General features: G+C 47.1%; 1 protein-coding gene across 2 annotated transcripts in view; it reads left to right on the top strand.

Moving 5' to 3' along the window:
* DHX57 (DExH-box helicase 57) overlaps positions 1–23,024 on the top strand; it is a 1,970,484-nt gene that overhangs the window by 649,629 nt on the left and 1,297,831 nt on the right. For both annotated transcript variants that reach the window (XM_069607794.1, XM_069607793.1), the window contains exon 6: positions 8,789–8,973. In XM_069607794.1, coding sequence (XP_069463895.1) covers positions 8,789–8,973 — 185 coding nt within the window. The remainder of the gene's footprint in view (positions 1–8,788; positions 8,974–23,024) is intronic.

Raw genomic sequence — 23,024 nt, 5'->3', positions numbered from 1 at the left:
TGTAGTAATCTTTATAGTTGTTCTTAACTCTGGTAGGCGAGTATACCAGAGCCGAGACTTTGTGGTGGTAGACCTGGCAGGTTAGTGGTCCAGGAAGAGATCAATGAAGTACTGTGTTGTGGTTAAATGTTTCTCAAGAAGAAGCATGAACTGTTGTGAGATCATCTTGACAAACGTTATTGTTGATAAAGAAGTATAAACGTATTTAGTTTCTCCAGAAGAAGTTGTGTTGTACTTTTGCTTTAAGTGGAAAGACAAAGGGTTATCATCAAATTGCATTAGAACATCCACATGAAAATGCAGATGGAATCAAATCCTTTGGACTAGAAATTGTAAATATGCCTGAAAGAGAAGGCAATAGTGAAAGACTTCTACGACAACATGAAGCCAGCTGGATTTGCAATTTGGACGTTTGCACAACAGGTTTAAATTTTGATACAGAAATGGGGCATTTCTTATAAGAAGCACCACATAAAAATGAGAGAGATAACATTGATATAATACATTATTTAAGATGATCGAAAATGGTAAAGAAATGAGGTAAATCTGTAACAAATATTTAGCTCTGATAACTCGCAATATTATAATGTTTATAATCAAAATTCTCTGTTTGAAATGTTAATATTGACTTATTTATTCTTGATTGTTTCATTTCGCACAACACGAGAGGGCAGATATTACAAGAAGAAGTCTTTCAAACATTATTGCCACAATCATGACAACCTGAATTCCTTGTTTGACATGTGAACACCATTTCAGTCATTGTTTGTTGTTTAAAATGTTTGACTTTATTTAAATATGAGACATAAACAAAACACGGTAAAAAATTGTGCACAACCCCAATCCAAGATGGAGTGCTGTACGTAATTACGCACGTTAAATGTAAGAGTCAGTACGCCGAACATATAAGCAGACATTTTGAAACCAGTCATCGGATTATCATGTCCGAATGACACGTGGATCCAGAAATGCGTCCGGATTAATCGTGAAAGGCAAGAAACAGTGGGATCTTTCACTGCGTTATCATAAAATCATGAGCAGAAGTATTAGAACCATAAGACAACCTCTGTTCATTCACAGATATGAGAAAAGCCAAACCGCATAAATTTAAATTGGAAACACAATTGAAAAAATCCTTAACAAAAAGGTATAGAGAACCAAACATTGGGAGAAAAAGGGATTGAATGCCAAACAAGATTAAGGGTGTAAGTGATAATATATTTATTTTGTCACAACAGGAAATGTAGAGGACTTATCTAACTACAGACTCATCTCCAACATACCCTACATAGCCAAACTGCTAGAAATGTACGTCTACCAAATAACCCAAGAATTCATAGAAGAGCATTGCCTACTAGACCAGGCACAAGTTGGCTTCAGACCTATGAGAGGAACAGAATCGGCTCTGTTCTCAATATGGGACGACCTAAAAACAAACGCAGACTCAGACAACAGCACTGCCCTGATCCTCCTTGATCTGTCTGCAGTCTTCGACACGGTCAACTACGCCATCCTCATAAAGAGATTAGAAGGACTAGGGATAACAGACACTGCCCTACTATGGATCAAATCCTTCCTAACAAACAGAACAGAAACAATATGGATGAAACCTTGTAAATCCAAACCCAGAGTCTCCACGTGCGGAGTACCATAAGGATAATCCTTCTCCCCGCTTCTATTCAACATCTACATGTACCTATTAATCAAATGCATCAAAAAACACGGCCTCACATGCTACAACTACGCCGACGATACTCAAATACTCTTCAACATACAAGAAACCCGAGAAGAAAACGCCACACTAGAGAATTGCCTTCATGACATATTCAACTGGATGAACCTCAACCATCTCAAAATCAACCCATGCAAAACAGAGATAATGATTGTTTCAAAAAAGGGAGGAGACATCAACTACATCCCCTGCCAAGAGAGCTCGGCACCACACCAGAACCATCATCAACTGTAAAAAACCTAGGGGTCCTGATGGATAACAACCTCACTCTGGAGCCACAAGTAAACTTGGTAATCAAGAAATGTTTCTTCCTCCTGCGAGCAGCAGAAAGGATCCTACCGTTCCTGTCATTCGCCAACAAAACACTCACCATCATTGCTCTGATCATGTCCAGGGTGGACTATGCCAATAGCCTATACCTGGGCATGTCAGAACGACTTCTAAAAAAACTGCAACGGATACAAAATGCAGCAGCCAGACTCCTCCTCAAGCTACCCAGAAGAGAACACATCACACCCGCGCTAAAAATACTACACTGGCTACCACTGAAACAGCGAATAAAGTTCAAGGCCATGTGCATCACGCACAGAGCAATACACAAACAAGGCGCAGAATTCCTAAGCGACAATCTACGCCTACACCAACCGACAAGAACACTAAGATCAAGCACCGACATACGCCTGGAACCAAAACCCTACAACATAAAAAAACTTGGAGGATCGTCTTTCTCTCACCAGGCACCCAAAACCTGGAATGACCTATCTAAGAATATACAGAATACAACAAACATCCTAGCATTCAGGAAACTCCTCAAATCATGGCTCTTCAAAGCATAATCACAACGGAGACGCACTAGAATGCCCAGACATTAAAACAATGACGAAAATAACTCCAACCTCGACCACTCGCAAATTGGACAAACACTCAAACCAAAGAACCAACCACTCGACAGAGCATAAGACATCATGGAAAATAGCCAAAAGGAAGGCTGCAGAGACTGACCACATACCTAGACCCACACGAAAGCCCAATTGACTCTCCGACTCGCACGTACCGGACGAACAGATCCAGACCAGCAGACGCATCTAGATAGACGCTGGCCTGCGTCGCATCTGGATAGGATCGATTGAAGGATAACATGCCCGCACCTAGAAAAACGTGAATGCTAACATGGGCCACACCTAGAGTTGTGAACACCAGCCTGCATGGCGCTCAGATGGAGTTGTGAATGTTAGCATGCCCACACCTGGATGGGTCTCCAGACACTAGCCTGCGCCGCATCTGGGTGGGAGTATGAGTGTTGGCATGACCACACCTGGATGGAGTCCTGAGCGCTGGCCTGCGCCGCGTCTGGATGGGAATGTGAGGGCCAGCAAGTGCCACACTCAGACAGAACTGTGAATGTTGGCATGGTAAAGGTCAGGTAACCCACTAACCCATATAAGCTCAAACTCTGCATACTTATCTCACTCAAAAAACTCACACAACCATCTCTTGCACAACAAGCCGCACGCACTTCACAACACTGCAACAACACATAATCCGGAACAGCACACGCGGACCTACTCCGATCCGATACCCGCACCAAAGCTCAGCACCCGGTGTATACCGAGTTGAAGCTGCCAACAGAATACCACTCCTCTCACTATCCTACTCCCTTCTTCACCTTACTAACCCATCCCACCTTTATCGTTTACAGATCCGCCTGAGCGCCTGGGGACCAATTCCGTTGGTGATGGTGCGCGGTACAAATACCTTTAACATTTAACAATAATAACTTACTTAACACTGCAATGTTACATGCAAATTATTGCGCCTACCAAATCCGCAACATATTCATAAAATCGTTCTTGTTCCCGCATTTCTCTTTTAGAAACGATTCATAATTAGAGTCCCATTCCAAAAAAGTAATTGAAAACGAACTATTGACAAAAGAAGGACATAGATTGTAAAATTAAACCAAGGACAAACAACAAATACATTTCTCTTCTCCCTCCTTGAGAACCATCTAACATGATGGGGAAACACGTTTAGAGGGATCAAATGAATTAAGGATTGATAGAGGGACTAAATAAATCAAGGATTGATGTAGGATCAAACCAATCTAAGAATGTCAACAGACATTGACAAAAAATATTTTCTAACTTTTGCATGGAAAAACAGATGGTGACATTTTGCAATTGAATACAGATGGAAGCTTTTGATTGAATCCATGTGAAATTGATGTATTAATTAAATACAGACAAGAATATTTAAATGTGAAAATGAACAAAACATTTTTTTTTCTTTTTGAGCGCACACCAAAGAGTACTTGTTTATTTTTCCTTTTCTAATTTATCATCAAATTGAACTATTGATTAAAGTGAAGTGGAGAACTTCTTTGTGGAGCCAGAGGAACTTTATGATTCAAACTTGGTTACAAACCAGAGCTTGGTTATTTAAAGCTTTGAATTAAAAGTTCTGCTTTGAATCTGGGTAGGGGGACCTGCCCAGGTTATAAGGACATAGTTATTTGGTCTGTGTTGAACCTAACTGAATATATCTGTTTTATTTGAATTGCCAAAATATCTTTTTTTTTATTGAATCGATGTATACGTGTGAGGGACATATTGCTTTTAGAGTGTTTCCTTTAGTTTATTTTGATAGGCCGGGAAACATCTTATGTTAGGGATAGTGAGGCATTTATCCAACCCTTTTGAGTTAATAAAATGGCATCTTGCAAAAACCATGTACCAAGTTGTCGTCCTCCCATTTCTGACCTTTCAAAATACCAAACCTGTACAGTTTGTGGACCTTTGCTACTAATAGAGATCATCATGACTTCTCCCCTGGTTTGCAAAGAGCCAGGCATGGAAAAGAAGATATGGCAAATGTTATGATAATGGAGACTGGTGTGAAATATGGGCCGAGTCTGCAGTTCCTCAGCATGTGTGCAATTAAGGGAAAACCTTTCAAATATGGTTATATGTGTTATCTGATGCAGTAGAGGTTGTATAAAATGTTTCCCTAATGCTCAACGGATCGTCAGAGAAGTTGCTGCCAATTGTAGGCAATGTTATCACCTATGGTGTGACTCTTAAAATGCAGATATTCTGGGAGGAAATTCTAGCCAAAATCAACCCTCAGGATATGCGGTATTAATCATGCATATGTTGGTAGCAGCTAAGCTCTTGATTGCACAATTCTAGTAAAAGGAGGCAGCTCTGTAAATTACACTTTCGAGGACTAAACTGGGGAATCGATATAGTGCATGCAAACGATTATGGGATAGATCAAAGAAGAATCCCCAAAATATTTGAGTGTAGGGGGACCCTTTGTGACAATTCACGCGTTCTCGTCACTTCTCCCAAGAGGGGAGCCCTTCCCTCTGAGGTTAGGTAGGTGAGGCTGCTTCCCGAATGGTCTCCCTTGTGGTGGTGGAAAGCGGGACCTCACAGGGAGAGACTCCCATCATGGGGATAAAGATTCTCATTCCGTGAAGGAACTCGCTAAACTTCTTGCCCTTGCACACATAAAAACCCTGAAGTCTGCAGAGAGTGCCACTGAAAGTACTACAGTGTGTTAGTGTAACATTACCTCCCTTCCTCCCTTGACACTTGACACCGCTGAGACGAAGAAGAAAAATGATGACATACCTTTTTTTTTGAAGTACTGGGAAGAGTTGGCTACGAGGAAGCATGCAGAGTACCTCATGAAAACAACCAACTGACTGACACTGCGCTGGGGTGTGCACATCTAGGAGAGATAAAAACAGAAAAAGGACTGAAAGAAGAGAGAAGCCGACAAGAAGCCAACAAAGCCCACAAAGTTGAAGCCTGGGAACCGGTCAGCTGTGCAGAGAAGCTGCAAGGTGGTGGCATGAACTCTGGAAAGTGGACCACTCAGTACGACAACGACACAGAGACCACCAGCCCCAGTCCTTTGCGGAGCCACTCAGGTGAACCAGAAAGAAGTGACGAGCAAACTGCATGCGACCCTGGGAAGAACCAGACACTTGTTCCCAGCACAAACCAGGTAACGGGAACTGCGGGAAACCGGGTGGGGTCCTCAGAGACCCAAGAGACAAAGCTTCAGGGGTAATCCCCCTCATAACAGTGTTGACACGCAGAGACCCAATAGTCAAGAAAGTCTCGGGAGTAATCTCCTTTGTCACAGCGGTGACAGCAAGAGAATTAGGAGACACAAAATCCTCCTGAAGTAATCTCCCTCGTCACAGTAGTGATATTCAGAGAACTAAGAGCATAGAAAGCCTCGGAAGTAATCTCCCTCGTCACAATAGTGATAAAGAATCAAGAGCATCTCAGGGGTGATTTCTCTTGTCACTCTAGTGATACCGAAAGGTCTGGAAACCAAGAATGCATCGGGAGGAATTGCCCTCATCATAGTGATAATCCAAGTAAGACTAAAGAAGATTCTAGACAGCAGAGCTATCTGGAGATTATCTTCAAAATGTCCTACAACAGTAAGGAACTGCGAAAACTGTAAATCAAGCTTTCAGAGTCCTTGGGAAGAAGTGGGACTTTTGAGGACTACTGTCAAAGAATATCCCAGGGCAGCCTTCAAGACTCTGCAAGGGTGGTCAGGAGGAGGGGGTTATTCTCCTGACCACACCTACTTTGTTGAATCCGAAACTAGAGCAAAAGATTGATAAGAAAGAGATTAAAAACTGAGCCAGGCTACTAGGAGAAGGGAGCCATTCTCCTGGTATTATTTTTAATTTCGATGCTGAACACTTTTGTAGACTAGTGGTAGGGTTAGAGTAGGTTTTTGGACCTTTGCATTTGGACACGCATCCTGACAACGACGAAATAAAACTTGTTAAAACATCACACACCTTTGTCCGACTCCTTACTCCACCTCACCACACCTTTCCAGAAGAAAATCTAACGTTGGATCCCTTGAACATAAGGAACAACTGAAATACACTGATTGGGTCTTCAATAATATTTTGGTTTTGTTGATCATGGCCAAACAGTGTGTATTCTGCAAAAGCAGTAGATGGGCATTCTAGTGATGATGTATATTTCATTGTGCTCCGATATGTCTTTTGAAATATGAGGGATAAAAAAAGAGCTTGTGAATCTTTGCAATCAGTGGTTTGCTCTGTTCTTTCTCTGCTTCATGCCTTTTTCCATTATGTGGGGGAGGATTAGAGATATTTTGTTAAATTATTGAATCATCAGTTTTTGTATTAGTTTAGATCTAAAAACACAATAAGAAATGCTACAGGCATCAAAATGAGCATTTGCTACTAGCTACTCATGAGTGATAATTGACTGTTGGTGAGTAAGACATGGTGTGCTATCTCCGTATGAATAACTGAGGGGCGAATTAACTTGTATGCCTTGCTAGTAACTTGCAGCTTGAATATTTTTTCCTTAAAATACTGTAATAAAAGCAGTTTTTTTTAAAGGTGATGTGGTGAGAGCGGTATGCTGTGAGGTGCTTTATGTACCAGTACACAGTGCTCCAAATCAGATTTGGAAGTGGCAGTATTTTACTCCCTATTTTTTAAAGTTGGGAGTAAGAATGTTAGTACAATTCCCAATGAGAGTATTTTCTAAGCGAGTAAAAAACGTTTTAAACTGAGAAACTGAAATGTTTTTGTACTATTTATTTCTTTGCACCTTTTTATTTATGCACATTAAAAGATACATGTTTACTTCTTCAAATCAGGCAGTTAAAATAGTCGTTTCTTCCTGTGGCACTACTTTCACTACTGGTCCAAACATAATCATGGAGCTGTGAGGGTGAAAGCAGGGGCACAAGATTCTACATGTCTTTTTCCTATTTTTTTGTTGAGAGTATTTTTACTCCCTAATATTATTTTTGGCGAGTATTTGCCAATTCCTATGGAGTAAAACTGGCCGATACACCCCTTATCTGTAAAACTGCCAGTACAAGAACTTTAAATTGTCATCTCTTCTCAGATCTTGGCTGATGGAGGGATGATAGAATATGCTGCATGTGCTCCATATGGTCCATGTTAATGACAAGTCTCTGGTTGCCAAGTTTGAAAGAATGTACGTTAGCTATGAGAGAGGCATTGGCTCCCTCTAGTATAGTTTTGGGGTAGTGAAACTATTGAGTATTGAAAGTTTTGGGTGACAGGACAGCAGCAGGGCAGTGTTTTACATAACGAAGTGTATCATGTTTGAGGCATTTAAAGGGGATCCTTCCCGAAGATATGGTGGACTTTATATGGGCTTTGAGGACGATACAAGGGTCAAGTTTGACAGCATATGCATAGTTTTGTTTCCGGAGAAGATGCTGTTGAAGGTGACTGGTTTGCGCAGGGTGAGTGTAAATTGAGTCTGGCCTTCGTAATGAACCACTCATCAGTCATTCACTTTTAATAGCATTAGTTGTAAACATTTATTCAGGATTTGATAATTTCGGGAGTGAAGAAGATTTGATGTATGGGATTAGATCCATTGTATATTGTTATGGGAACTCAAGCTAATGCAAACTGCAACCACTTGGCTCCTTTCAGTGGTAACCGCTCATCCTTTGTGATATACCCCAACTTCAGACAAGTTAATGTGTTTTATTTAATGCAAGGTTTTTTACCAGTTGCATATTGTCACTATTGTCAGTAGAACACTGCGGTCACAGATAGTCCCAGTTCTCGTTAGGCTGGCCACATCTCTTTCTAGACTTTTACAGGTCTGTTTGTTACATCTGATTGGCCAGCTGAGGATAACTCATTCTTTGATTGCTTCAGGGTACCCGGCTGAACACTCCTCCCTTGTAAAACATATACGATTCCTGCACTGTCCTCATTTGAGAGAGGCTCATCTTTACTGTCTCATGTTCATCAAATCTTCATTTTTTGCCTCTCCTGTTAGTACTTATTTTTGAAAGATGAGTATTTTTAAATGCAAAATTTATAAACTGTTCATTCTGACTTTGAAATGGTGGTCACATTCTTACCTGACATAAATTAACGAGCCAATTGATGAACACCGGCATTGAATGGTGGTGTTGCCTGCATATGAAGTACATAGAGAAGGAGCCTTTCATTCTATCTGTGTAAAACACCTCTCCTGTTAACAGTGAAGGAGGAAGTGATAATCCAGGAAGAAGATGATGATGCCGATGAAGTGGAGTCTGAAGCTGTGATTGTGGAGAAAGAAAGCTATGTCAACATCAAGAAGAAGCTTTCCAAAAAGTACACCTGGCAGCCAAAGAGTGTCCTTGCAGAGAACCTTAAAATTTGCAAACATTTTAGATTGAAACAGGTAAGAACTGTCCAATTTTAATCATACTGAATGCGCTGTATTTATACAATGGCTGCTGAAATGTTTGTACTTCAATGTGAGTAGCACTGAGAATGTGCCCTTGCCTGCACTCAATGCAGATGTATAGGTTTTGAGACATCACAATGAGTACTGTAAGACGGACCAAGTCTCCTGTCTGACTGGGGAGACCACCAGAAAGGTGACTCATGGGGCCATGTGACACCTTGATCAAGTGGAGGTTGGGCCCTGGGGTGGTATGGGTAGGCGGTTGGAGGGGGTCCCCTGGTTGCCTTACTCTGGACCCCAATACATTTCGGGACAGTCCCATTGCCTCACCACAGATCGGACCCAGAGGCCCAGGCCCGTCCCACCCCACTGGTCCATCATGGCGGACCAGCTCTGGAAGCTTAAACCCAGACGTAAACCATTGTTATGGCCTGCAGTTTAATTGAAGTACTCCCCTGCCCAACTGACACTAAAAAGGTGTGCCCTAGCCAGACCCAACTTTCCAAAACTGCGAAAAAAATGAAACGTACTGTTTCATCAAAAGAGGTAGCTGTATTTTGTTACTGTTGCTAGTTCACATGGAACATCAAAAGGATTATGTTTAAAGGTCTGTGGGACCCCTGACTAACACTGCATGGTTCGATAATTAAGATTTGATGAGCAATCACTCTTACGTACCATGAAATGCACACTTACTTTTTGTCCATTATGTATGATTCATTATGTGTAAATGTGTACTAGATGTGTCCCCATTCTCAAAGTTAATGTCACTTCTCCAGCATGGGGTCAGGCATGGATTCACATGCTCATGAATATTCCCTGTCGTCAGGCTGGGACTCCTTGGTAAAAGAAAAAACAGATTCACTTTCACATAAAAACTGTCTTTCTCCTTTAAACCAATCACTGTCCTGTGGGTAATATGCCCCCAACCAATGACATTCCTCTCCCGAAGTCCCTCCTCTGGCAGCCATCTTCAGATTTTTACCGCACGCTTCATTGTTGGGAGTCCTTGAGTTTCCTCTCTGAGGTATTTGTACGTTTGTTTTGTAGTTTTCAACGGAAAAACGTTACATTTTTGTTTCAAAGGAGCCTGTGTGCTCTTTTCTGCATCTGCCAACAGCGGGGACCCTTTGTCAGTGAATTTCAGCACCCTTCAAGGGCAAAGATCATTGAAGATTCTAGAAGGCCATCTGGCCTACTTCGCCCCTTCCGACCATGATGGAGGGGAAGGAGGAATGGTCCCTTTTCAGGCTCTGGGCCAAATGTGGGCTATGGAACGGGTTTGTGGAGAACAGGCACCTGCAATGCCTCTACTGCCTACGCCCGGACCACAAGGAGGTGGAGTGCGAAATTTGCCTGGGGTTCTCCAAGAAGACAAGGGACAGGCACAGTAGACTGGTGGCGTGGCTCAACGCCAAGGCCTCTAACCTGGGCTCCAAGCAGGGTAATGCCTCACCCGGGACCGGCCGGTCTGAGGAGCGGTCTTCTAAGTCCTTTGACGGCACCTCATCCGTGGGGGCCCAAGAAAAGGCCAAGAACCGCAGGTCTGAGTCCACTGGGTTCGCTGCGAAAGCGGGTCCCAAGGTGGATAGGGCACGATCGACCTCACCGTCCCCCTCCATTGCCAGCTGGCAATCGAGCTCCGCCTCGACAAGGAAGTCATCTACCCCGGCTAAACTTCTTTAGAAATCAGAGAAGCCACGGACGAAGGAGAAGAAGGCAGAAGAGCCCAAGCAGACCCAATCGGCACAGGCTAAGACCTAGTCGGTGACAGAGTTGGCGATTACCCACTGCCACGACAACTAAGGGTGCTGATCCAGCAAAGGTGGCCCCCGCAGCTCAGAAGGTGTCCCTACCCCCAAGGCACGACACTGTTGCAGTGACTTTGGGGCAAAATCTGCTAGCACGCCAGAAGGAGGGAAACCAGTTCCTGGCTCATGACCCTCGGGAGGGAATAGGGGGGGGCAAGGAGGCCCCAAAACAGCCCTCCCAGGCTGTGGCCCAAGCCATGGAGGTCTTGTCCACGGACAATGAAGACTAGGAGTCCTTGCACACTGTCCACGAGGACGTGGAAGAGGACCATGACGGCGACGAGTTTGCATGGCCTAGCTTTCCTATTGCGTCTGCTCAGCCGAGGGACATTTCCTTGGATATTCTCTTCACCCTGCACACCTTGGTGTCAGAGATCCAAATGAGAATGCCTTTGGCTCCGCACCTGGGATACCCCAGGTCCCTGATCAGCCTCTGGCAAAGAGGAAGCGCTATCCTACGCCACCATTTCAACCTCCTCCACCACGTCCGTACCTTTTCCCCCAGGACGATGACAAGAATAACGGCGGAGCGGACGGCGAATCTCCATATTTGGATGCTCCACATAGGGTTTCTCCACCGGATGAGGTGGTATCGTTCCACTCCATGATCCCAAGTGCCTCTGAGCTGTTCCAGCTAGTGCCCGAGGAGAAAAAGGAGGGCCTCTTGTACCAGAGGCACAAGGCCAAGAGAAAGATGGTCATGGCGGTATCCCTTCTGGACAAAGTTTGGGAAGAGGGCCTGGCACTCATGAAGAACGCTTGCATGGCTCCAGCTAAACTGGATAGGCTAGAGAAGAAAAATCAGTTACTGGACTCCGCTTCCAAGTGCCTACGGTCGCAGCCATCGCTGGATTCGATGGTATCAGCGGCTGTGAGGAAACAGTCGGCCAACTCATCGTCATCATCGGTCCCTTCAGACAGCGAGAGGAAGAGAATGGACGCCATGGGAAGTAAGGTGATTTACACTGCAGCGTCCACTATCAAGGCGGCCAACGCACTGGTGATCCTAGCCAGGTACGGCAGGGAGTTGTTGTACAAGCTGGGGCCTATTCTGGCGTTCCTCCCCTATAAGAAGATGGAGCCAATCGCTCTCTTCCAGGAAGGGGAGGTAGTGTCTGATCACACCATCACAGTGGCATTGAACGTCGCCAACACTGTGCTTGCCTTTGTCGCCAAGGCTGGATGAAGGCCACACATTTCTGCCAGGAGGTCCGAGCGAAGGTGCTGGACATGCCCTTTGACGGAGAGAACCTATTTGAGAAGGTCGTTGACGAGTCCCTCCAGGCCATCAAAGCAGATACAGAGATGGCCCGTTCCCTGGCTGCCCTCAAGCAGCACTGCTCTTCTTTTCGCTCCTCCAGGGGAAAGTCAACCAGGTCTTCAAAAGGTTTCCCTCTCATCGTACCGTCAATCTTCAAGATCCACAACTCAGGAAGCGTACAGAGGACGTTACCAGGCCTACGGTAGCAAAGGACACTGTCGCCCGCAGGGCAGGACGCCGAAGCAAGCCTAAAACTGGCCGGGATGTCGGACTCCTACTCGTGCACCCCGGTGGGAGGCTGGCTGACGAGGGTCGTCAGCGAGTGGAGAAAGATCACCACTGACAGATGGTTGCTGGATGCTCTCGCCCAAAGACACACTCTGGAGTTTCAACGCAGGTGTCGGCGGATCCCTCTGGTTACCCATCAGGAGCAGCACATCCCTCAGCTGCTGGAAGAGGTACGGGCCATGCTGCGTAAAGGGGTGATAGAGCTAGTTCCCCAACGGCTCCAGGGCTCCAGAGTCTATTCAGAAATAAGACAGGCCCATCCTAGACATATGACATCTGAACAAATATCTAAAGTCCCAAAAATTCAGGATGGTCATGTTGCAGCACGTGCTCTGCCAACTCGAAAGGGAAGACTTCTTGATGTCATTGAATCTGGAGGACGCCTACTTCCACGTCCCGATTCACAAGAAACATCAAAAGTTTCTACATTTTATGGTGCAGAAACAGCACTACCAGTTCAAGGCCCTACCTTTCGGCTTGAAGTCCGCCCGAGAGTGTTCATGAAATGCTTGGCACTAGTGACAGCCCATCTACATCTACAGGGCATACACGTATACCGGTACCTGGACTACTAACTGATTGGCGCCCGCTCGTGGGAGCTGCCTGACAGACACACGAAGGCGACCGTCAGGCCACTAATGGATCTGGGATTTTCTGTGAATTATCCGAAGTCCTGCTTAACACATTCACAGAACGCACTGTTCCTAGGCACCAGACTCTATACAGTGTCTTGCCTGGCGTGGCCCTTGGAGGAGATGATAGCAGCCATTCCAGGAAAAGTGCAACGGCTGTCGTTGATGAAAACGACCATGTGAGGGTCATAAAGTCGTTACTGGGCATGATGTCATCCTAGAGCTACCTAATCCGACTCTGCAGGTTCTAAGAATTCCTGGATGCCTGTTGGATACAGGTGTCCGGAAGCTTCACGGACAAGATCTCACTCACCAATGAGTTACGTCAGCGATTGGATGGTGCAGCGTTCGCTTCAGCATCGCCCAGGGTTTCAAAGTCCGCCATACTAGGAGACGGTCACCACAGATGACTCCCTACAGGCATGGGGAGTGCACATGGGATGTCTGCACGCCAGAGTCCTGTGGCTACAGGAGGAGAAGGCTCTTCATATCAACATCCTGGAGCTACGGGCAGTGTTCTGGGCCATCAAGTGGTTCCTCCCGTCTCTGAAAGGCAAGGTGGTGAGGATCTTCACGTACAACACCACTACCATGTTTTACATCGGGGAGCATGGGGGGCACTCGATCCCCGGCACCCTCCAAGGAAGCGCAGGACTTGTGGCACTGGACCGTCGGACAGGGGATGTTCCTCATCCCTCTCCACCTGGCGGGAGTCAAGAACACCATTGCAGGCTCCCTCAGCAGAGAACTGCTCTCCTGCCACGTGTGGAAGATACGTCAGGATCAGGTGGACCACTTATTGGTCAAGTGGGGCAGACCCCAGATCAATCTTTGCGACGGCAGTGAACTCCAAGTGGCAGAGGTTCACCAGCAGATTCTACCAACCGAGGAGCCTGGGGGACACGGTCTCCTTCCCGTGGGAAGGCCTGTTTCTGTATGCGTTCCCTATGTTCCCTCTTCTGCTACGAGTCATCAACACACTCAGTGTCACTGAAGGATGATACTCATCCTGGCTTTGTGGAGGCAGATTTGGTACCCAGACGGTCAAGCTGCCAGTGGTTCCGGATCGTCTCATCAGAGAAGGAGGTGCAAACTTTCATTGCGACCTGCGATCACTGAACCTAAGAGTTTGCACCTGCAGCCTAGAGTTTGGAGTGTATCCATTGCCAGCGGACTGCAGGGAGGTCCATGCCAAGGCCAGGCAGTCGTCAACCCTGAAGTGCTATGATCACAAGTGGAAGCGGTACACTATGTGGTGCCGGGCACAGAGGATTACCCCACTGAGGGTCACGGCCCCACAGATACTTCCGTACTTGCTATCCTTGGCCAAGGCAAGACTTGCGCACGCCTTCATCCAGCTACATCTGGCGGCTATCTCGCGCTACACCAGGTCACCAGGAAGATCTTCACTCTGGTCCCACTGTGTCATCAAATAGTTTCTCAAAGGACTTTCCAGATCTTTCCCGCCGGTGAAGGCTCCTGCCCCGGCGTGGGTACGCAGCATGGTTTTGGCGAGGCTCATGGGGGGGCCCCTTTCGAGATTTTGCATCAGGCCCCTCTCAGGTTTCTGTCATGGAAACCGGCTTTTCTTGTGTCCATCACCTCTGCCAGGAGGGTAGGTGAGATCCAGGCCCTATCCTGCAAGCAACTGTTCCTGACTTTCCACGAACCGAGGGTGGTGCTGAGTACGCATCCCTCTTTCTTGCCCAAGGTTCTGTCGGAATTCCAGCTCAACGAGCCTTTGGTGTTACCTGTTTTTTCCCTGAAACCTTTGTCGCCGTCGGAAAGGGCCTTGCACCCGCTGGACGTTGCTTGTGCCCTCAAGTTCTATGTGGCACGCACAAAGGATTTTTGGAAGACATCACAACTGTTTGTGAACTTTGGTCCTGTGAACCAGGGGCAGGCCTTGTCCAAGGCTTCCATTTCAAGGTGGTCTCAGGCTGCATCATTCACTGTCATCGGTTGGCAAACCGTCCGCTGCCCGGCCATCCGAGAGCCCACTCCACCAGAGCGATCACTGTGACGACGGTGTTCCTGTCTGGTGTGCCCCTGCTGGACATCTGCCGGGCTGCAACGTGGAGATCCACTCACACCTTCACAAAGTTCTACTGTGTCGCCAGGGATTCCAGGGAGTAGTCCAGAGTCAGCCAAACAGTGCTACACAACCTGTGTGCTTGAGGTGAGTCGGTTCCAGCGGTAAGAGATAATTGCTTCTGTTGAGCCTTGCCATCTCCTGTGGTTGTGTAATGTTGTACTGTTATGTATTAGTTATTCATCATGTGAATCCATGCCAGAACCCATGTTGAAGGAAAAAGTTACTTACCTGTAACTATTGTTCTCCAGCATGGGCCTGGCATGGATTCACATGTGAACCCTCCCTCCCGACCCCTTTGCGGCTCTTCTTGGTCATGCTGCCATTTTACAACGCTTACCAAATCTGAAGATGGCTGCAACAGGAGGGGCTTCGGGAGAGGACAGTCATTGGATGGGGGCTGTAGGACTCAGAGGACAGTGATTGGTTTAAAGCAGAAATACAGTTTTTAAGTGAAAGTGAACAGTTTTTTCTTTTACTGAGGATTCCCAGCCTGACGACTGGGAATATTCATGAGCATGTGAATCCATGCCAGACGCATGCTGGAGAACAATAGTTACAGGTAAGTAACTTGCTCCATACGCATTTTTGTAAGGCACCAATTGGCATGGGGAGTCAAAAGTAGCTACTGGTAGCTATGGGTTTCCAGCTAAACAGGCTCTCCTATGCTAGAAGCAGGAGCTAAATAGCTCCCAACTCTCCTCAATTTTGAATCCTGCACTGTGGTTCCACAATTACATTGTTTCCAGTCGATGACTTCAGAATATGAAGAAACTGACATGGGAAGCAGGATTACAATTCCAGTATTCCCCCGCAACAAAGATTTTAAACCGGCAAAACAAAGTATCGTCCCTCCCGCTCACATGACAAGTCAACCTGAATGAACGCGTACCAAGCATGTTTCCAGCCTGTTAATCGCCATCTGGCAACACTACAGCCATCAGTGCAGGCAGTTTCAGGGTGAGCCAGAGGAACAGCTCCATCGTCCAAGATGGCAGACCGCTAGATAAAGACTTAGTCCAACACCCTGATTACAAAGCATCTCCAGGTGACTCAATTACCACTCACAGGTGTAGGTTCTCAGTAAAATACCGTCCCAGGGGGAGGAGGGAACATATTACAGATGCAACCAGACCCAGTGTCTGAGCCTGGACTGTGGGAGCAAGATGTACCTGGCAGCTGGAGGAGCTTAGAACATGTTGCAAGGACTGTGCAAGAGTGAAGGCTGCTGGAGGTGACATGGGGAGAAGGAGCCAGGAAGAGGCAGTGATTGACTGGATGGGAGGAGTAACAGGAGGAGGAGGAGGAGGAGGAGGAGGTGGTAAGAGACCGAAAGAGGACGGGAAGATCTGGTAGAGATGGTAGGTGGAGATGGAGAGATGGACAGTGATTAGAGGTAGTAGTAACAGGAGTAGAAGCGTATGAAGACTTGGAGGAGTGAGTGATAACAGGGTGGCAAGAATCTGGATAAGTTAGTAACATCAGGAGAGAGTGGTGCACCCAAGGAGGTTCAGCTAGAAGAGGTGAGAATGACAACAGCAAGAGTTCGCTTTCTGGTGGGCTGGGTAGTCCCTACGCAAAACCAGGCAGTGGAAGGAGGAAGGAGACCAAAACAGGAAGGTCAATATCAGTGACGAAGGGACAGGAGGTCCGGCGTGCTACTCTGAAAGTTTATAGTGGGCCAGAGGACTAGAAACTGATAAGGAGATTGCATGGTTCCAACTCAGATGGTAACTACAGCAGCTGTAGGTGATGTTGCAGCAAATCAGGATTGAGCATCAAGAAGCTGTTTGGAGTTCAGATCAATGGTAGAGACCTGGTGCTAGACAGCCATGGGTAAAGGACCCCGAAAACGGCCACATCTAATTAGCCTACAAGAATTGGCCATTACCCTGGGATGATAGTGCTTGACACCCCAGGATGAGGGACTTCGCTTGGTAGTGGCAAAGACTTTTTGTTTTGTTATTTGTCTTTGTGTTGAACCTTTTGTTTTATAAAAATAAGAACTAAAAATTTGACTTCAGTCAATTATGTATCTCTGTACCAAATTCAACTTCATTTGTATGGATCGTCATACTAGGAGTATTTGTGATGCTTGTAAATCTGCTTAGAATCACATACTGTGCATATAGTCCAATATCTAGTGGTAACAGCAGAGTATTGCACCTTGTCTTTCGGGGATCGAAAGGGGACGTTGACGTAGGCGTGCCTGTAACCTTATCCCTAATGTGGAAGTGTACCCAAAATCCCTCATGCGTCGAGATCCCTCAGATTGTTTTTCTCCACCCAGCTAACTGGTTGCCTTATGCGGAGCTCTTACAAATTGCAAAAATATATTCTTCCCTGACCTCCGGTTGTTTATATATTATTCGTCCCCTGTTCGGCGATCACTTCTCAACCACCGTCGACGACAGCGGAAGAACAGACTTCGACGGCTGGTGCTACGGTCGATGCTGTCGACTGCGTGGTCAGACCTTCTGGCCGACCTATACAGTAGGGAGACTGGGGATCAGGGGTCTCTTTCTTTATCAAGAATGTCTTTCCTTCTCCCCACTCTTTACCCCTTTGGTTTTGTGTCGCTTTAATACACCTGAGCTATGGAAAGGACACCATTTAAATTTTGCCCTTCCTGTAAGGGCAGGTACCCCTAGAAGGACACGCACCAGAGGTGCAATAAGTGTCTCCCTTGTGATCACCACGATGCGTCCTGTCGATCTTGTCAGCTCTTGCGTCCTAAGACGATCAAGGAGTATCGAGTTAAGCAGTGGGCAGCCTACGCCATGATGCAGGCTGAGGGTATCTCTCCCCATCACCGCACTGAGTGATGAGGAGGTAAGCAATGGCTGTGGCTCCGATACGGATGCCATTGACCTCTCATCGGAGCGATCGAGCTCTGAACTGTCCGTCCCCGGCCCCACTAGGCGGGACGATGGTTCTGCTATGGGGAATGTACACCCCGGCGACAGGGACGCACCCGCTAATCATAAAACCAAGCACACAACCTACAGTACCGCTTCGGCGGATTCGTCGAAGCAGTCTAAGGCGCCCACGGGTACGCAGAGTTTCTCTGCGGCACCCGCCGATCCACGCGGTCAGCAGCTGTCCCCGCAACCACGTAAGCGGCATGCACCTGGACATTCTGCAGATAAGGGAGCCGGCACCAAAAGTCATAAGGCCATCGAGACGCCTCCTAAGAGCGCGCCGACGCATAAAGTTCAGGCTGCGTCGAAATCGACGACGAGGCCGCTTCAACAGCCTAAACCCCTCCCGCCAGCGCAGAACATCCGCGAGAGTCTCGCAAAGATTGTTTCGGCGGCCAGTAAACCCAAGGACAAGTCGACAGACACGTCCACACACCAGGAAGCACAGGATGAATATTCTGAGAGTCCACAGCCCTTATCCAGTACTCTCTCCGAAAAATCTCGGCGTTCTAGGCACGTAGATCACCAGGGGGAGCCTCTTCCCCCTCTGGACCCCTCTGGCTCCTCTTTATGGACCAGGGGAACATTTGAAGACTGTATGAATAGGCTTACAAAGTCTGTGGACTTCTCTGAAAGGTTCACGTCCAAAAGGCCAAGTGAAGAAGACCTTTACCCCTCAGTGGCCAAATTCCAGAGAACCTCTGGCCCTCTTCATGAGGAGGTCTTTGACCTGACAGATCCAGAGGAAGTTCCTCTTGACCCCTATTTGCAAGATGATCCCTTTGAGGATTCCATTGACCAGGCCCCAGATTGGGGGGAGGACCCACCGGTGGACAACCCAGTATGGCTGTCACCTACTCAGACCCCGGATCCTGACACATATTCATAGATCCTCCATCCTCCCCACCTCTGCGTCAGGCATCTCCTGTAGATGATCAGATGGCGTTTAACGCCATTCTGAAAAAAGCAGCCAAACATTTCCAGATAGCCACGCAAGAGGCAGTGCAAGATTCAGATTGTTTGGAGGATATTCTAAAGGAGAAGCCACCTGCCAGCCAGGCTATCCCTTTACTTAACAGAATTAAAAGGTGCATCGCCCCTTCCTTACTAACACCTTCACAGACCAGGGCTGTGAATCCACGGGTGGAGAAACCTTTTCTCCCCTCCCCTTCTGACACTCTCTATATTCGGGGATATGCCACCCCAGATTCTCTTGTGGCCACTACAACAAGAGAGAGGGCGGGGGGGTTCCCTTGTCCACGGGTTAGGCGCCGCCGTACAAGGAATGCAAAAAACAGTATGCCCTAGGAAAGCAAATGACTACTGCAGCAGCATACTCCAGCTGGTTTGCCAACAATACCACGCTGTTGGCCAGCTATTCGGATGTTCACTGGAACCTCCTACAAGAGGGGCAGCAGGAGATCCCTGAACCAGTCTGTTCTCGTCTGCTTACAGTTGTATCGGAGGGTCAGCAAGTGAACCATAACATCCTTAAAAACACCTTAGATGCTGCGGAGACAGCTGGGAGGACCCTGGCCCAGGGTACCCTCTTGAAATGTCACGCCTGGTTGAAGAACTCAGGGTTCAAGGCAGAGACAAAAGCGTCACTCATCAACAAACCGGTGGAAGATTCTAACCTGTTTGGCAAGGCTGTTGATGAGGTGCTAGAAACTGCCAAAAAAGAACACAAGAGTTTGAAATCTTTGAATCAAATCACTCAAAGGCCCTTTCAACAGAGAGGGGGAATTTCTTGCTGCTCCTTTCGCGGACAGTCCCATTCTCATTCCCTGTATAACCAATACAATATGGGTAGCACATGATCCTCAGGACAAGGGTCTGCTGCCTGAAATCGGTATCCCCCTAGAGGAAAATGCTGTGGGAACGGAAGGGGTCGCAATGCCAACCCTAGAGACACCCTGGCCTCCAGTCAGAAATGACACTCAGATCCGCGTCGCCTCCCATGCTTCCCCGGTCAGGGGACGTATAACCTCTTTCTTACACGCATGGGAGGGGATTACCACAGACCAGTGGGTGCTCAAGACTGTCACCCACGGTTATTGCATCGAGTTCAGTCCGCCACCTCGATTCAAACCACTGAAGTCCAGGCGTCTTAGCACCGGAACAACTCAGTATCCTGCTGCAAGAGGTCAAGGTCTTGCAGGAAAAGGGTGCAATCAAAGTCGTCCCCGTTCTACAGGTAAACAAGGGTATTTATTTGTACTTCCTTGTACCCAAAAAGGATCTCACCATGCTCCCTGTGCTAGACTTGCGCCCAGCGAAAAAATTTGTCAAACCACAAAAGTTTTGGATGGGAACGCTGAAAGAGGTAATCCCTCTGCTAACTCAGGGGGATTACATGGCAACATTGGACATGAAAGATGCATACTTTAATATTTCAATGTTGCCAGCACACAGGAAATACTCAAGATTCATGATAGAGGACAAGCACTATCAATTCAAGGTCCTCCCCTTCGGCATTGCCTCAGCCCCAAGAGTATTTACAAAGGTACTGGCAGTTGCAGCAGCTCACCTGTGCAGGCAATCCATCCCAGTATATCCTTACCTCGCCGTCTGGCTCATAACAGGGGATTCCTACAGAACATGCCTGTCAAACACCCAAAAGACGATAGACCTACTCTTCAACCTGGGATTCTCCATAAACGAGAAGAAATCCAGTTGAGGCCACAGCCAAGTCAAGCAATTTCTGGGGGCATTAATTCGGACAGAAGACGGCCTTGTCTTCCCCTCCAACTAGTGCGTTCAAAACATACTGTTTCGGATCCCTAAATATGTAGCCGGTCGAGAGGTGATGGTTCGCAAGGGCATGCAACTGTTGGGGATGATGGCGTCCTGCATATACTTGGTCCCTTATGCACGTTTGTGCATGCGCCCCATACAATAGTGGCTCAACAGCCAGTGGTGTCAGGCCAGCGGACAATGGGACGATCTAGTGGGTGTCTCGGCAGCCCTCGTTCTCTCTCTGTAGTGGTAGTCCAGGGAAAACCTCTTGATGGGGAAGCCCTTCACCACCCCCACGGTAGAGGCCACTCTCACAACAGACGCATCTCTCAAGAGGTGGGGGCTCACCTCCTTCAGCAGATGGCGCACTGCGTTTGGTTCCCAGCGGTAGCATCCAACCACATAAACATGTTGGAGCTGTTAGCAGTGTTCAAAACCCTGAAGGCCTTTCAAACACAGTTGCAGGGAAAAACAGTACTGGTCCTCCAGGACAGCACCACGGCCATGTACTACCTGACCAAGCAAGGGGGCACTCACTCTTCAGGGCTATCCAAACTGCCCCAGACCATTTGGAAGTCGGCTCTCAAGCACAAGATGTTCCTACTGTCTCAACATGTTCCAGGGGAACTCAATCTTCTGGCAGACGTGCTCAGTAGAGACTTCCCACTACCCTTAGAATAAGAATGGTAACTACACGTAGACATAGTCTCCAACGTTTTCACAGAATGGGGCTTCCCAGAGATAGACTTGTTTGCAACTCTAGAGAACTCACAATGCCCAGATTACGCTTCCAGGTACCCTCGGAACCAATCCAAGGGGAACGGTCTTTGGATAATATGGTCAGGGAAATTTGTTTACGCTTTTCCCCCTGACTCCCCTACTCAACAAGATTGTGCACAAGATGCACTAGAAACCAGTCACCATGATATTGGTGGCCCTGATGTGGGCCCGTCAACCATGGTTTTCCCATCTGATGGAGATGTCACTCTCCTCCAATGAAACTTCCTTGCCCATACAACATGCTATCTCAGCACAAGGGGGAAACACTTCATCCATGCCCGCAAACTCTCACTTAGCGGCTTGACTCCTGAGGTCATAGAGTTCGGGCATCTCCAACTTCCTCAGAGATGCATGGATATACTTGGGGAAGCAAGAAAGCCTTACACCAGACATTGCTACTCCAATAAATGGAAACGCTTTGTCATCTGGTGCAATTCCAAGGGCATCAGTCCCATTGACTGCTCTTCCACTCATATTGTACTATGCCTGGCCCACCTACTAGACTCGGGTCTAGTCTTTAATTCCCTGAAGGTCCACTTAGCTGCACTTTCAGCCTATACCACGTCCCAGAGAAAGGTGTTGTGGTGGTAGATCCCAGTAAATAAAGATTTCATGGAAGGGGTTAAAAGAATTCATCCCCCTATTTCTAACTCGGCTCCCGGATGGGACCTAAATGTGGTATTAACCAGATTTATGGGGTCTCCCTTTGAACCTTTGCGCAAGGCAAGCCTCAAAGCACTCACTTAACAAGACCGCCTTCCTAGTGGCAGTCACTTCAATAAGGAGAGTCAGTGAACTATAGGCCCTTTCAATTCTAGACCCCTTTGTCACAATTCTCAGAGATAAGGTGGTTCTGCGCACTCACCCACTGTTTGCGCACAAATTAATTTCAAAGTTCCATTTGAACCAGTCAATAGAACTACCCACATTCTTCCAGAACCCCACTAACATGGCAGAAAGAAGCCTGCACACACTGGATGTGCGCAGGGCAGTCCTTTACTATCTGGAAAGAACTAAACCACTAAGGAAATCAAACCAGTTTTTCGTTTCAGTTTCAGTGGCGGCTGGTAGAGAAGGGGCCGCTGTCTCTAAATCAGCCCTCTCAAGGTGGATTGTCAATTGCATCACACTCTGCTACACCCTTGCCAAGAGAGATCTGTCCTTCAAGCCTAGAGCACACACTACTCTGGGCACTTGGGCTTTCATAGCATTCATTGCAAATGTTCCTCTCAAGACCATTTGCAAAGCGGCAGCATGGAGTTCTATACACACCTTTACAAAGCACTGTTGCCTAGACACTCACTCTAGGTCTGATTCTCAGGTGGGACAAGCAGTACTAAGACATCTTTTCACTAGGTTGTGTTATGTTGGATCATTTTTGAGGCCCCAGAGCCCGAAGGCATCGAAGGCGCCAGGGCCACCCCTTCCATGAAAGCTTTAACTACTGTTCCTTCTCACATCCCACCATCAACTCCGGCTACTGCTCGCTAGTCTATGCACAGCATGTAATTCTAAGCAGAT

This window comes from Ambystoma mexicanum, chromosome 4q (assembly GCF_040938575.1).
Source record: "Ambystoma mexicanum isolate Mex_15411 chromosome 4q, UKY_AmexF1_1, whole genome shotgun sequence".
Lineage (NCBI taxonomy): Eukaryota > Metazoa > Chordata > Amphibia > Caudata > Ambystomatidae > Ambystoma > Ambystoma mexicanum.
The sequence above is the reverse complement of the archived record's forward strand: the minus strand, read 5'-3'. Positions and strand labels throughout refer to the sequence as shown.